This window comes from Camellia sinensis, chromosome 8, assembly GCF_055761805.1.
Source record: "Camellia sinensis isolate YWXY chromosome 8, ASM5576180v1, whole genome shotgun sequence".
Lineage (NCBI taxonomy): Eukaryota > Viridiplantae > Streptophyta > Magnoliopsida > Ericales > Theaceae > Camellia > Camellia sinensis.
In genome coordinates this window covers 59,730,346-59,746,218 of record NC_138968.1, presented here as the reverse complement: position 1 = coordinate 59,746,218, position 15,873 = coordinate 59,730,346, and the positions used below count along the sequence as shown (strand labels likewise).

The 15,873-nt window shown below is 38.8% G+C and overlaps 1 protein-coding gene across 2 annotated transcripts in view; it reads left to right on the top strand.

The window, feature by feature from the left end:
- The window catches only part of PAT2 (protein affected trafficking 2), a 39,868-nt gene that overhangs the window by 11,732 nt on the left and 12,263 nt on the right, over positions 1–15,873 (top strand). Inside the window, exons 6-8 of one of the 2 annotated variants that reach the window (XM_028225464.2) lie at positions 3,926–4,052; positions 4,142–4,251; positions 12,377–12,577. In XM_028225464.2, the coding sequence (XP_028081265.2) occupies positions 3,926–4,052; positions 4,142–4,251; positions 12,377–12,577 (438 nt within the window). The remainder of the gene's footprint in view (positions 1–3,925; positions 4,053–4,141; positions 4,252–12,376; positions 12,578–15,873) is intronic. The other variant, XM_082882744.1, reaches the window with a different exon arrangement.

The window sequence follows — 15,873 nt, the reverse complement described above, 5'->3', positions numbered from 1 at the left end:
TGTTACTGCATTTTATGGTTTGGAGTAATGACTGGTCTTTTAGGTTTACGTGCTACTTGTTTTGTTCTTGGTTAATTTTTATAAGATTCTACACGAAACTGTTTACTGTTTCCCTCATTATGCACCTCTTTTAATCGTTCCTTATCATATGATGGAATGTGTAATTTGAACAGTGTTTGAAATGGAGAATAAGAATGTTTAGAATTATGCAATGTTGGACAAGCATTATGACAAAGATTGTGGAGGAATGTGGATTGAAGGGGTAAGATTTTGGGACAATAAGCTGCTGCTCAAATGGAAGAACACATATTGGGCAACTTTCCTATTTGCTTCCACAACTATATATTTTTTGATTAAAAAAAAAAAACAAAACCTAAAAGCAGAATCTCTTCATGGTACAATTTGTCTTTCATAATAAGATTTTTTTTGCCCATTAATAAGGTTTTTTTTTTTTTTTTTTCTTCAGAAAAAGTGAAAAGCAGATTCAATAGAAGATTAATCTATATTACTGTGTAACCACTACAGGTGGTTGTATTCTAGCTTGTTTTAAAAGCAGATCCAATGAGTAAAAATTGCTAAAAGCACTCTAGCAGGGAACACGTCTAACTCTTCTTTCTCGCTAATAGTGAGAAGAAACAATATGACTATATTAGGTAGCACGTCTTGGGTTCCACTTGGTATTTGAGAAGGAAAGTCTAAGCTATCTCTAGAGTGACAAGCTGCCATTTTTTTCCTTTTTGGCTTGTGATGGATGTAAAATTGTAGTATTATTGATTGATGTATTGATATGGTTACAATGATTCCTATATATAGGAGAGGGTGAGTGTGTAGTAGGTGAGGAGTAGGTGGAGAGTAGGTGAAGTGGGTGGAGTAGGTGTAGTGGTAGGTTTTGGTACATTTTAACAGCCCCCCGCAAACTCAAGGGGGATAGGAACTAACCAACTTGAGTTTGGAGAGACTAACAAAACAAGAAAATACATAAAAATAAAAGAGGATAGGAGACACTGTATGGTCGTGTCAGACCGATGGTGAAGACACTGTATGGTGGTGTCACAACGTTGTAGAGGACACTGGATGATTGTGTCAGACCAATGTAGAAGACAGTTTATGGGGTCATGTCGGACCGTTGTAGCCGACAATGTTGTGACAGTTGTTGTGACAGTTTACGGAGTCTTGCTGGACCCTTGTAGAAACTAACCGGAATCAATGTCGGACAGTTTACCGAGTCTTGTCGGACCCATGAAGGAGCTAACCGGAATTAATGTCGGGACAGTTTACAGAGTCTTGTCGGATCCATAAAGGAGCTAACCGGAATCAATGTCGGGACAGTTTACAGAGTCTTGTCGGACCCCTAAAAAGTCGCACCCTCAAAAGGTGTGCCCAATCTTTCAAAAGGCGTGCCATCAAAAGGCGTGCCCAATCCATAAAAAGGCGTGCCATCAAAAGGCGTGCCATCAATCCATAAAAAGGTGTGCCAGATATGATGGCGAGGCACGTGAGTGCCTTGGCTGGCGCGCCCGTTTGTCGTCTGGCGTCAAGTGGCGCGCGATACGCGTGGCTGCCCCGGCTATTTAACCAAGACGGAGGCGGAGGCCGAGGCAGAGGCTGAGACAAGAAACTGAGAAAAAACTCTGAAAAACAAACTCTTCGTTGTCGGAGAGAGAAACTCGGTAATATTCTGTAACACGCTGTTGCCCAGAAAATGGCTTCGTCGTCCCGCGGTCTGCTCACCCTCTTTCCCGACCTCAACGAGTCAACAAGAGAGAGAACTGGTGTGGTGGCACTGGAACCTCAACCAAGCGCCCCGGAGTTTGCTCCGTTGAACTTTCCGATGCGGTCTGTGGAGCAAAGAATGGCAGTGCAGTCGGATGTGGAAGCCAATCAGTATACATTGAAGTCATGTGTGGAAACCATGACTGCGGTTACAAACTTGTCGAACCGGCTGCAGAGTAGGGCAAATGAGGTGCAGCAGTTAAACTCCCAGCTGGCTCTGCTCCAACGCATGTATAAGGATGCGCGAGCAGAGATAAGTGTGCTAAAGGCGGAAAATAAGGAGCTGAAGCGGAAGGCCACCGTGATGTTCCGTTTTGGAGGTCCGCCATATTCTGCAGTGGAGGAGCAGGGAGTAGTGATCATGCCCAGTGGAGTGGGAAATACGGAGGCAACACCGGCAAGGGCCGCCCAGGACGGAGGCAAGAAGAAAAGACCGGCGGAATAGGCGAAGAAGTGAGGTCGGTTGGTGGCCGGCTGCAGAAAAGAAAACAAAGCTGTTGTGTGTTGTGTGGTGGTTTGGTGTTGTTGGGGTTGTTTTTTTTTTTTTTTTTTTTGTGTGTAAAATTGTGATCGGGGTGGATCCCTGAGATGAATAAAATATGGTTTGGTGTGCAAAGCTATATGGTATGAATGGAATTGGAAAAAGATTAAAAATAATGTGAAAGAAAAATAAAGAAAAAAGAATAAAAATATATTTGAAATCAAAAATAAAAGATGGGGGAAATAAGGAAAATGGTTTGGAGACAATAAAGAAAAATAATGGAGTTGGAAATCAAACGGAAGAGAGATGATGATATTTTTTTTTTTTTTTGTTTTTTTTTGTTTTTAATATAATATAATAAAAAGAGATATATATATATATATATATATATATATATATAATAAAGAAAGTGGGGAACAAGAGTATAATGAGTAAATGAAAAAAAAATAAAGAAATGAAAAGAGGTGGACAAAAGTTGGTGTGTGGGTGAAGCAAAACAATAAATAAATAAAAAAAAAAAGAAAAGAAAAGAAAGAAAAGAAAAGAAGCACGTGGCCCAACTTTCAACTTTTAAGAAAGAAAAGAAAGAAAAGCTGGGTGTCATGTGCATTTTTTTTTTTTTTTTTTTTTTTTGACTCCAACGCATAAAAATGTAAGACCACTTTGATTAAAAAAACAGCAAATAATAACTTGAAAGATGGGGGAATGTCTCAACCAATTCCAATTGGTGCTTTGGCTACTGCCCTTGCAAATGCTTCTCCTGCTGACCAGAGGACGATGCTGGGTGAAAATCTGTATCCACTTGTGGAACAGCTGGAGCCTAAGATGGCAGCGAAGGTTACGGGCATGCTTCTGGAGATGGATCAGACTGAGGTTTTGCTTTTGCTGGAGTCGCCTGAAGCTCTGAAAGCCAAGGTTGGCGGAGGCGATTCAGAGAATGATCGGAGAAAGAGTTCGCCGATCTGCAGATCCACCCGCCGCCGCCGAAACCTTCCCTTCTCCTCTCAATTACAGACAGATCCGACATAAAGATCTTAGGTTTCTTCCATCTTTGTGTGTGTATGTGTGTGTTGAATTCTGTTGGATTTGAGCAGATCTGTTGTATGATAATGATAAATAAATATTTGGTGTGGTGGTATATATATATATATATATATATATTTAAGATTGAATGGCGATGAATCAAAGAAGAAAAAGGAGGGGTTTAGTAGCAGCGGAGTCATGGTATGTGTAGAGGTCTGGCGGGCGGCCAAGGCGAGGCTGCCGCCCGCCGGTGAAGCAGAATGACTAGGTTCTTAACCTTGCTCTGATACCATGTAAAATTGTAGTATTATTGATTGATGTATTGATATGGTTACAATGATTCCTATATATAGGAGAGGGTGAGTGTGTAGTAGGTGAGGAGTAGGTGGAGAGTAGGTGAAGTGGGTGGAGTAGGTGTAGTGGTAGGTTTTGGTACATTTTAACAATGGTTGTGTTTCTGCTTGTATTTTTATTGGAATCCATACCTTTCTACCTACATAGCTTATTTGATTGTTTGACCCCTTTATTAGACACTTCAAGTTTTGCTAAATTAACAAATTTGCCAGAGTCATTGCAGTCAGTTACTTATAAATGAGCTACACGGGGTTTGAGTTGTGAATTGATGCTTATCTGTTAGTGTGTTGCTAGGATTACATCAGAGATCCAGACAGAAGGTTCGCTGCTGACACTGTTGCTGCAATTGGCTTGTGTGGGCGACGACTTCCAAAAGTAGCAAACATGTGTTTGGAAGGGCTATTGGCTCTGACTAGACAGGGTAAGTGATCACTGACCAGCTTTTCTGTTCTAGATGATCCTTAGAAATTCTTTGTTTACTATCTTTTAACATAACTCCCGACATGGCAGAATTGTTAAATAGTGACATTGGGTCTGTCGATGGAGAGGCGGGCGTTTTAGTTCAAGCACTAATATCCATTAGAGCAATCATAAATCTTGATCCTCCTTGTCATGAGAAGGTATTTTTCTAGTAGCTGCCTTTTCCTGTTTGGCTTCTGTTATGAGTATCTGCTGTTTCTTCTCTATCAATTTTATCTGAATTCGCATATCTTTGAGATTTGATGACAAACGACAATAAATAAACACTAGTTTTCTAAAATTTAATTTTATGTAGATTTGATTTTTTAATAGTCAAGCAAAAAATTGTTTGTTGATGCGTATATGCAAAAACTCAAAGCAATACAGACTCAAAGATGGTATTTGTTACAAATTTATGAATAAATTAAGTTTCAAAATGCATGCAATAAGAAGTGAACATTAATTTGTTACATGTACAATATATGAATCTATCCCCATAGAAACTCAAAACAACAAATTAACTTATTGTTGCACACAAACCATCATAAAAAATGCATTGATAAAACATAAAATTGTTACTCCCTCCATCCCATGTTGTTGGTCCACCTTTCCATTTTAATCTGTCCCAAAATATTTGTCCACTTTCTATTTTGGGATACTAAATTTTGTTAGATTTCCAAAATTGCCTCCTATAAATCATTATAGACACATTTTAAAATTCAAATAGAAGGGCAATGGCGGGAAAAATATTTCAAAATTTGAATTAAAATGTAATGATTGCATGTCTTCTTAATAAGTTGGATTTTCTATAATGGACAAACAAATTGGGACGGAGGGAGTACAAATTACTGTAATTGAAAAGCATAAGGTAAGGCCCTTTTGATTTTTTTCTTTTGTTTTTTAGTTTTAGTTTTTATTATTTTTGACATGGGAGGGGAAGTTTGAAAACACAATCTTTTATACCAATTTCATTAAAAGAAAGCTTTTGGCAAACATTTTTTTAAAAATAGTTCCACAAATCCATTTTAGGCAATGTTTTGTTTTTATTTATTTTTTAAAAAATGGAAGACTCTTTTGGAAAATGATACCAAATCGGCCAATTTTTTGAACTCATATTTGAATTGAAAATATATTCTCTCAATTATTTTTCTATTTTTTCCTTGAAGTTAGCATCATGCTTATTTTAAAATTTCCAGGCTACAATTATCCCATAACATAACACAATTTTTTTTAAAAAATACACTACAAATTCTCATAAATACTGAATAGATATTTATTATACATAGCTTATGTGTAACCAAAAAAAAAAAAAAAAAAAAAAAAAGCTTATGAGCACTCTATAAAATATAAGAAGATTGTCATCAATATATATATCTATATATATTTACGATGTCGATGCGAAATAGATAAGGAAGTAGACTCAATTTTATTTACTTGAATTGTAAAGGATTTATAAACAATGACAGACGCAACAAAAGGGAAAAAAAAAAACTGAAAAAGTATATAAACCTGTAGTCTATGTTACATGGACTTGCCCTACGTTACATGGACTTGCCAGTTAGGGCAGAGTATCCGTGTTGACACGACACGACACGACACGGGTATAAGTACGGAATTCGGTTGGGATACGGAAGTAAGAAAGTGGATATGGCAAGAGTAAAATATATTGATGTATTATTGATTAATATTTTTGATATATTACAATGATTCCTATATATAGAAGAGAGGATGTGAGAAGAGAATAGGTGAGTGTGTAGTAGGTATGGAGTAGGTGAGGAGTAGGTGGAGAGTAGGTGAAGTAGGTGAGTGTGTAGTAGGTGGTAGTGGTAGGTGTGTAGTAGGTGAATGTGTAGTAGGTGAATTTTAACAGCCCCCTGCAAACTCAAGGGGGATAGGAACTAACCAACTTGAGTTTGGAGAGACTAACAAAACAAGAAAATAGACGAATACATAAAATAAAAAAAGGATAGGAGACACTGTATGGTCGTGTCAGACCGTTGTAGAAGACTGTATGGGTATGGCAGACCGATGTAGAAGACAGTTTATGGGGTCATGTCGGACCGTTGTAGCAGACAATGTTGTGACAGTGACAGTTTACGGAGTCTTGCTGGACCCTTGTAGAAACTAACCGGAATCAATGTCGGGACAGTTTACAGAGTCTTGTCGGACCCTTGAAGGAGCTAACCGGAATCAATGTCGGGACAGTTTACAGAGTCTTGTCGGACCCTTAAAAAATACACTGTATGATGGTGTATATAGGCTGCCCAAATATATATATATATGGATATATATAGTGAGCCCTCAAAAGTCGCGCCCTCAAAAGGCGCGCCCACTTCATTAAAAGGCGTTCCTGACAGAAAGCGTCGAGCTATCAAAAGGTGAGCCGGAGACGCGGCGAGGCACGTGAGCGACAGAGTGGCGTGTCGGCCTCGGCTATTTAACCAAGGTTGAGGCGGAGGCTGTGCAAACCAGTCTGAAACCTCTGAACTCTCGGAGAGCTTGGCGCTAAGAGCTGCAAATCTTGAAACACTCGGTAACCAACCCGTCTCTGAAAAACTCGGCGTTTTCGGAGAGAGAAACGTTGGAACACTTTGGAGCCCAGAAAATGGCCTCTTCTTCCCGTAGTCTGCTCACTCTCTTTCCCGACCTCAACGAGTCAACAAGAGAGATAACTGGTGCGGTGGCCAGTGAACCTCAACCAAGCGCCTCTGGTTTTGCTCCGTTGAACTTTCCGATGCGGTCGGTGGAGCAAAAAATGGCGGTGCAAACTAATATTGAGGCCAATCAGTAAACTTTGAAGTCATGTGTGGAAACCATGACTGCGGTTACAAATTTGTCGAACCGGCTGCAGAGCAGAACAAATGAGGTGCAGCAGTTAAACGCCCAACTGGCTCTGCTCCAACGCATGTATAAGGATGCGCGAGCAGAGATAAGTGTGCTAAAGGCGGAAAACAAGGAGCTGAAGCGGAAGGCCACCGTGATGTTCCGATTTGGAGGGCCGCCATATGCTGCAGTGGAGGAGCAGGGTGGAGTGATTGTGCCCAGTGGATGGGGAAACACGGAGGCAACACCGGCAAGGGCCGGCCAGGACGGAGGCAAGAAGAAAAGGCCGGCGGAATAGGCGAAGAAGTGAGGTCGATTGGTAGCCGGCTGCAGAAAAGAAAACAAAGCTGTTGGTTTTTTTTTTTTTTTTTTTTTGTAAAATTGTGATCGGGGTGGATCCCTGAGATGAATAAAATATGGTTTGGTGTGCAAAGCTAGATGGTATGAATGAAATTGGAAAAAGATTAAAAATAATGTGAAAGAAAAATAAAGAAAAAATAATAAAAATATATTGGAAATCAAAAATGAAAGATGGGGAAATAAGCAAAGTGGATGGAGAAAATAAATAAAAATAATGGAGTTGGAAATCAAACGGAGGAGAGATGATGATTTTTTATTTTTTATTTATTTTTTTTATTTTTATAATATAATAAAAAGAGATATATATATATATAATAATAAAAAAAAAAAATGGGGAACAACATGATGTCTGAGAGCATCAATGAAGGTTTAGAATAAAAAATAAAGTTTGATTAAAGTGGGCGGTGGATGGGTGTGATTAAACAAAGAAAAGTGAATTGGGTGGGAATAACAAGATGTCTGAGAGCATCAATGAAGGTTTAGAATAAAAAATAAAGTTTGATTAAAGTGGGCGGTGGATGGGTGTGATTAAACAAAGAAAAGTGAATTGGGTGTGCCCTTTGCTCTCTCTCTCCACACGTAACCCACCTTGGGTGCAGCATCCAATTTACGGTCGAGTAAAGCCATTAGGCTACTAAATGTGAGAGATAATCGAGCTCCAAGGGTCTACATCAGAAACAGAGAGAGGAAGGCAGATCTAAGCACTGCGACGATGCTCTGATAAGTTCACTGGTGAGGTACTGGCTTGCAAGTCAATCGCCAAGGATAGATTCGTCACCCAGGACGATGCATCAAGCTTGAGATTGAAATAATGACTAAGTTGTCTGGGCACCCAAATGTTGTAGATCTCAAAGCTGTTTATGAGGAGGAAGATTATGTTCATCTGGTGATGGAACTTTGTGCCGGAGGGGAGCTTTTCCACCAGTTGGAGAAGCATGGAAGATTCTCCGAGTCTGAGGCTAGGGTTCTATTCAGGCAGCTGATGCAAGTGGTGGCGTATTGTCATGACAAGGGCGTTGTTCATAGAGATTTAAAGCCAGAGAACATCCTCTTAGCAACAAAAGCCTCCTCTTCGCCAATTAAATTGGCTGATTTTGGTCTTGCAACCTACATCAAGTCAGGTCAAAGCTTGCGCGGGACTGTTGGTAGTCCATTTTATATAGCTCCCGAGGTATTGACCAGTGGCTATGACCAGAGCGGCTCGAAGTCGTCAATGCGATCGCCGTGCCCCAATTGGGCGTTGTTGACGGCGCAGACGGGGATGGTCCTCCGGTTGTGACCGGATCTGAGGAGCTCCCGAATTCAAAGAACCGAGATGTGGTTAATTTTGTGTTGAATAAAGTTCGTGAGTTGAATCAGAAGGCAATGCAAGCTGCAAAGAAGAAGGGGAAGCAGACACTTCAGGATACAACTATGAAACGCCTTTCGGAAATGAAAAATGCTCTAAGGAAGGCAAGTGATGGGAAGGTATGTGTAGAAAATAAGCGGAATAGGTTGAGGTCCGGCGGGCGGCCAAAGTGAGGCTGCCACCCGCCGGTGAAGCGGAATTACTAGGTTCTCAACCTTGCTCTGATACCAAGTAAAATATATTGATGTATTATTGATTAATATTTTTGATATATTACAATGATTCCTATATATAGAAGAGAGGATGTGGGAAGAGAATAGGTGAGTGTGTAGTAGGTATGGAGTAGGTGAGGAGTAGGTGGAGAGTAGGTGAAGTAGGTGAGTGTGTAGTAGGTGGTAGTGGTAGGTGTGTAGTAGGTGAATGTGTAGTAGGTGAATTTTAACAGCAAGGATGATTGAGTAAGCATACCTGAAGTGCTTGCTAGACTTGATCGAGTTCGAAGTGCGAAGTCATAGTCATAGTCACAGGCGAAGTGCGATCTCGATCTTGTCTTCCTTACCCCTACCCATGTCGATCTCCTGTTTCTCTCTCTCTCTCTCTCTCTCTCTCTCTCTCTCTTTAACAGGTAAAGCCTCTTTGACAAATTTTGTTTTTTTTGTTTCTTAAACAATATCACACCACTACTCCACTACTTTTATTTAAATATAATGACTCTCTATGTCTCTGTCTCACCCCACTATTATTTAAAGATAATAATGACTCTCTTTCTCACTCCATTACTTTTAAAATAATGACTTTATAAATATAATGATTTTATTTAAAAATATTTTTATATTATTAAATATTATTTAAAAATATTTTTATGTTGTATTTAATTAATTAAATATTATTTAGAAATTTATTTGGATAAGTTTTTAACATGATAATTTAATAATATTTTTTAAAAATAACTATTTACCGTATTCCCGTACCCGTGTCCAAATTTGGATCCGTATCTCCGTATCTTTCATTTTCAGTTTTAAGGTGTCCGACCCCTAGATATGCACCCGCATCCGAAACCTGTACCCGAGTCCGTGTAACGTAGCCTGTACTATAAACGTGTATACAAAGCATGTAAGGGAGAGAAATTAGCTAACATTCATCAAAAGAGTTGCAACTATGGAGAGAGCTATAGTTGAGAAGATGCTAGATGTGTGTAGCATATTATATAAGCGAGAAGGAAATATCATTCATCTCCCATACGAGAGACTATCCATTTTCCCCACTCTCATTAAATGAAAATATGGAGAAAAACAGTAAAGGAAAATAAAAAGACAACAAAGAGAGTTATAATAGATAAAATAAAATAAATAAATAACAAAAATGACACATGGCAACAGATGAGCTTGTCACATGGCATAATTCCAGAGCATGCCAATAAAAGACACACCTTTACGTATGTATTATATGATTTATTGGATTTCCTCTTGGACACTATTTTCACTTGGTGTTTGCAGTGGTTTATTATGCAAGCGTCTACATGCTTTTTTGTTACACTTCTATGCCAGGCCTAAGCTGGTACAAAAGCAAAATACGGACACATTCATATTAATATGTATATATCTATACATGCATATATACCATTTTACTAGTGGAAATTAATAGGTATATATCTTTGTGTCATTTTACTAATGGAAGTCAGTATGGTTATTCAGGGAAGTTGATGAAAATGACTTTTTAACAGCTGTAAGTGTGATTTTTGACTAATAGGTTAAAAAATCCATAATATTAATACTTCATAAAAATTTAAACTCCTAATTGTCTTGGTTGTAAATAATTAGTCATTTATATTTATTTCATTATAATAATCTCTCCTTTGTTTTTTGTCCCCTTTTCTTTTTCTTTCTTCTCGGACATAAAAAATAGTATATTCCTTTAGAATCCGGGAATAGACAATTACAGATGCCCTGGACTTTTTTCCCATGTAGCTTGATGGCTTCTTGTTTCTTTGATATACATTCTTACTAATTTATCCACTGGCATATATATATATATATACACGATGGAACACAGTTTCTCCCTTTCAACCTTTCTTACTGGTCTTGACCTCTATTTCCCCCCCAGCTTTTACAGTTTCTGCTTTTGATTTATCGGGAAGGTGCACAATTTTTTTGGTTGTAACTTGTATACAAAAAAATGGAACATCGTAAATATTAATTGAAGTCATGAGTACAGAAAAAAACAAAAATTTTCTCCAATAAGTATCAAAAGTAGAACACCTGCAGGTATTTATTTTCCTTTTAAAAGTCGATACCCATGAGAAGCATGATTCTGCCAAATTCAGGGGTTATGATTACTTTGACATTATGCTTGTCTGTAGTTTATTTTGTCATCAAAATGCTTGTAGATTGGCAAGTCTATGCCCTTTTGTTTATTTATTTATTTTTGTTTATTTTATTTTATTTTTTGTTTATTTTTTTATTTTCTATACATGGGTAGCATCCCCGTTTAATGCATTCTCAATAAACTTTAATTGCAAAAAAATAAAAAATAAAACATGTTTAAAATGTTACCCATCCACACATTTGGTTAGGAATCGAACTTGGCCTTTACTAGTTTCTGCGTAACAAATTAAAAAAAAAAACTCTATAAATAAAGTTGAAGCAAGAAGGCAACAAGCAGTCAGGGCGAAGGATTCCTGAATAACGGTGGACAATGCTACTCTTGGAGATGAGTTTTTTTGCTGATTGTAGTATCAAATTTGGGATTTGGTTAGGGAATTATTAAACATCTGACTGTTCTTAAAAAACTCTGTAGAAAAATGTGGCTTTGGAGATTGTCATGAAAATACTGTGTTAGTGTCAGAAAGTTGGGGTAACCAGTGATCTCAACAGAACTCTGGAAATCATTCAAAAATGAATTTTTCAAAAGGAAAACTTGACACTTGTGATTCACTGAATTTGGATATTTGCTTTCTTTTTGAGTAATGGCTGCCATAATTCGTATCAAACCAATGGCCATTATACCAGCTAAATCTTCTAATTAATTATTGGGCCAAAGACAATTTTAATTTAGTTAATTTATCTCTATCAAGTCTTTATTTTCATCACTCCGAGTACCAAAGTTGGTCAGAAAATGACATAATCTGGTTTTTCTCAAACATAATCGGGAAACCTTCTGTTAGAATGCTTTCATTTTCTCTAACCAGCTAGTGATGGAAGCTTTCATTGAATCATGAGCTTAAATCCGATCCCCCTTTCAAAGACGAATCGCGATCTTAGTCATTGGAATCAATCCTACTTCTATTGAAGGAGAATCTTACTTCACAATTGCGTAATATCTAGCAAATTTATCATTCGTGAGCATGTTGGTTCTTTCTTCGGATGTTGGTTATACTCCCTCCGTCCCATTTTGTTTGTCCATCTTTCCATTTTGGGATGTCCCAAAAGGTTTGTCCACTTTAAAAAGTCAAAGCATAAAGTGTGTAAGTTTCCAAAACTATCCCTTATATATACCAATCCAAACCAAGCCTTAAGTTCTATCAAATGGGGTCAGCTGCCGATCCCTTATATATAGTTTTAAATATATTTGAAAATGGGAAAAGTTGGAATCTCTAAAATGGACAAATGGGATGGAGGGAGTATATGTTTCTTTTTGTATGAATCTCTTTGGTCACTGCTGCATATGATCAGTGACAAATTGATGTGCATATTGAATTGCCATATACTACATATGATCCATCACTTAACCCGTTTCTTTAATTTTATTTTATAAAGGTAATTATTCAATTAGTTCGAGGTTTGGAGTTGATCAAGGTGCCTGCTGCCCGTGCTATGATAATTTGGATGGTGGGAGAGTACAATTCCATTGGGGACATTATTCCCAGGATGTTGCCCACAGTACTCAAATATCTGGCTTGGTGTTTTACTTCAGAAGCAGTTGAAGCAAAACTCCAGATTCTTAATACTGCTATCAAGGTAGGTACTTAATTTTTTAAAGCCCTTCATACCATTTTAGGGTGTCAAGAATCTATGTTCTGTTCGAAAATGAAATTTAGGCCCTTAGAATTCCAGCTCTATCAATGTCTCATCTGTCTTTCTTCCATTTTTGTAGCCTTCAATTTGTTCTAGCTTCCTCTTGCTGTGGTGTAACTGTTCTTTGTTTATTTGTCTGAATCTCAACTGGCATGCATTTATTCTGTCAGCAACAGCATAGTGTTGATGTGCTCTTTTACATGTCCTTTTGTTAGTTCATGCTAGCACCATTGTGTTGTGTACTGAACCATCTTACTGTGAATGGTTATTATAGTTCATCACACTAGGAAGGCCTACAGCTAAATGCTGCCTAGCTCAAATAATATTGGTTGCATTCTTCATAATCTAGTCATACCTACACATATATATACTAGTGCTTTTGGATCCATCATTTGTGATTATAGCATTCTTTGACTCTCAAGCTAAGTAGTAGACACGGACACGACACGGCACGACATGACACCGACACACCAATTTTTAAAAAATGCAAAACACGGCACGTTGAGGACACATAAAAAATTTATATTTTTATAAATTTATTATATGTGAAATATATGAATAGTTTAATTTAAAGATAATGAAAAAAAAAAACACTAATTAAAATTAAAGCGCCATATACTCTCCCACCGGGAGGAGTGCTGGTAGTGTGGATTAACAATGGCATGAATAGGGTTGAGTGCTCCTGCCCCCTTTCTCTTTAGGGCTCCTACTGCGTACCCGTCCGTCCCATCCTATCCATCGAATTAAAGTAGACTCAATATATTATGGGATTTTATATAGAATATCAAAACAAAAATGACATTGTCTGAGCCCGGGCTGCCTGTGTACTGATGTGGATCAAGCTACACGCAGTTCTTCCCGCTGCAATCTCTAGGCTGGGTCTTCTGGCTGCTCATCCTTGACATGAGATTTGTGGTAGAAATTAGGCTTTTGGGGCTTGGTTTAGTTGAGGATGGGATTCGCCATCCTGTAGTTCGCTCATCCCCTACTTGGTGGCTTAAGCGAGTTTAGTCACATGAGTGGGTTCATGAGTTTAGGCACAATCAACCAGTTGCTTAAAGCTGAGCTCAAAAGGGGTAGCTGGTTGTCGGCTTTATTATTCCATAACTTAAACATCAAAATATCATTTACCAAACAATTATAATCTAAAGAATGCAAAACAATTTTAGAATGCACATGATTAAAACGTGTAAAATAAACTGATATATATTATTGATTGTTATTGATATTATTGTGTCTATTATAATTGGTGAGGGGTGTGTTATATAGATGTAGGTGTAGTGGAGTAGGTGAGTGTGTAGTAGGTGATGGTAAGTGTGTGGTAGGTGATGGTAAATTCTAACAGCCCCCGCAAACTCAAGGAGGATAGAAACTAACCATCTTGAGTTTGAAGAGAGGAACAAAACAAGAAAATACATAAAAAATAAAAAAAAAGATAGGAGACACAGTATGGTCGTGTCAGACCGTTGGTGAAAACACTGAATGGTGGTGCCATAACGTGGTAGAGGACACTGCATGGTGGTGTCATAACATTGTAGAGGACACTGTATGGGGGTGTCATAACGGTGTAGAGGACACGGTATGGTGGTGTCATAACGGGGTAGAGGACACTGTATGGTTGTGTCATAACGTTGTAGAGGACACTGTATGCTAACCGGAATCAATGTCGGGACAGTTTATAGGGTCATGTCGGACCGTTGAAGATGCTAACCGGAATCAATGTCGGGACAGTTTATAGGGTCATGTCGGACCGTTGGTGAAGAGTTGCACCCTCAAAAGGTGTGCCCAATTTTGTCAAAAGGCGTGCCATCAAAAGGCGTGCCCACTTTATCAAAAGATGTGCCATGAAAAGGCGTGCCAGTTTGTCGGCTGGTGGGAAGAGGCGCGCGATGCGCGTGGCTGCCTCGGCTATAAGACGGAGGCTGAGGCTGAGGCAACAAAACCTGCGAGAGATATTCTGAGAGAGATTTCTGAGAGAGATTCTGTAACACTCTGTTTTTGCTGAGAGAGATTTCTGAGAGACTCTTCGTTGTGCTGAGAGAGAGAGTCTGTAACACTCAGTTGCCCAGACAATGGCCTCTTCCTCCTCTTCTTCCCGCGGTCTGCTTACTCTCTTTCCCGAACTGAACGAGTCAACAAGAGAGAGAACTGGTGCGGAGACCAGTGAACCTCAACCAAACACCTCTGTGTTTGCTCCGTTGAACTTTCCGATGCGGTCGGTGGAGCAAAGAATGGCAGTGCAGTCGGATGTGGAGGCCAATCAGTATACGCTGAAGGCATGTGTGGAAAGCATGACGGCGGTCACAAACTTGTCGAACCGGCTGCAGAGTAGGACAAATGAGGTGCAGCATTTAAACTCCCAGCTGGCTCTGCTCCAACGCATGTATAAGGATGCGCGAGCAGAGATAAGCGTGCTAAGGGCAGAAAACAAGGAGCTGAAGCGGAAGGCCACCGTGATGTTCCGATTTGGAGGGCCGCCATATGCTGCAGTGGAGGAGCAGGGAGGAGTGATCGTGCCCAGTGGAGTGGGAAACATGGAGACAACACCGGCAAGGGCCGCCCAGGATGGAGGCAAGAAGAAGAGACCGGCGGCAGAGTAGAGAAGAAAAATTCCGCCTGTGGATGTAGTTGTTTTGTGTGTGTGTTTTTTTTTTTTTTTTTTTTTTTTTTTTTTTTTTTTGTAAGTGTGATCGGGGTTGATCCCTGAGAGGAATAAAAGAAGGTAAGGTTTGGTGTGCAAAGCTTTATCACACGGATTTGTGAAAAACAGCAATGGTGTGTGGAAATGTTTTTTTTTTTTTTTTGTTTAATAAGAATAAGAATAATAATAATATAGGAAGATAGAAAGCATAGACTGCAAAAGTGTACAGAGGGGGAACGTTGGGTAAGAGAGTAAAAAAAATATACATAGATATATATATATATATTAAAATAGGAGAAAGTGGAGTGGGGTAATATAATATAATAAAAAGTAATAAAAAGAAAGATATATATATATAAAATAAAGAATGTGGGGGAGAGTGGGAAGCATAATAATGTGGTGTGTTGGGTATGGGAATCTGTCTTGGCTATGTGTTCAATGTATCAGTATCCATCGGGTAAAATACCACTCTCAACAGAAACATTTGGTTCCCATGTGTTAAAGCACTAACAACTGGATCCAAGTAGATTGGTGCAAGTGTGGTGTTAGTGACCACAAGGACTCTCTTGCCATGAACATGCTGTGGAAGAAGATGAGG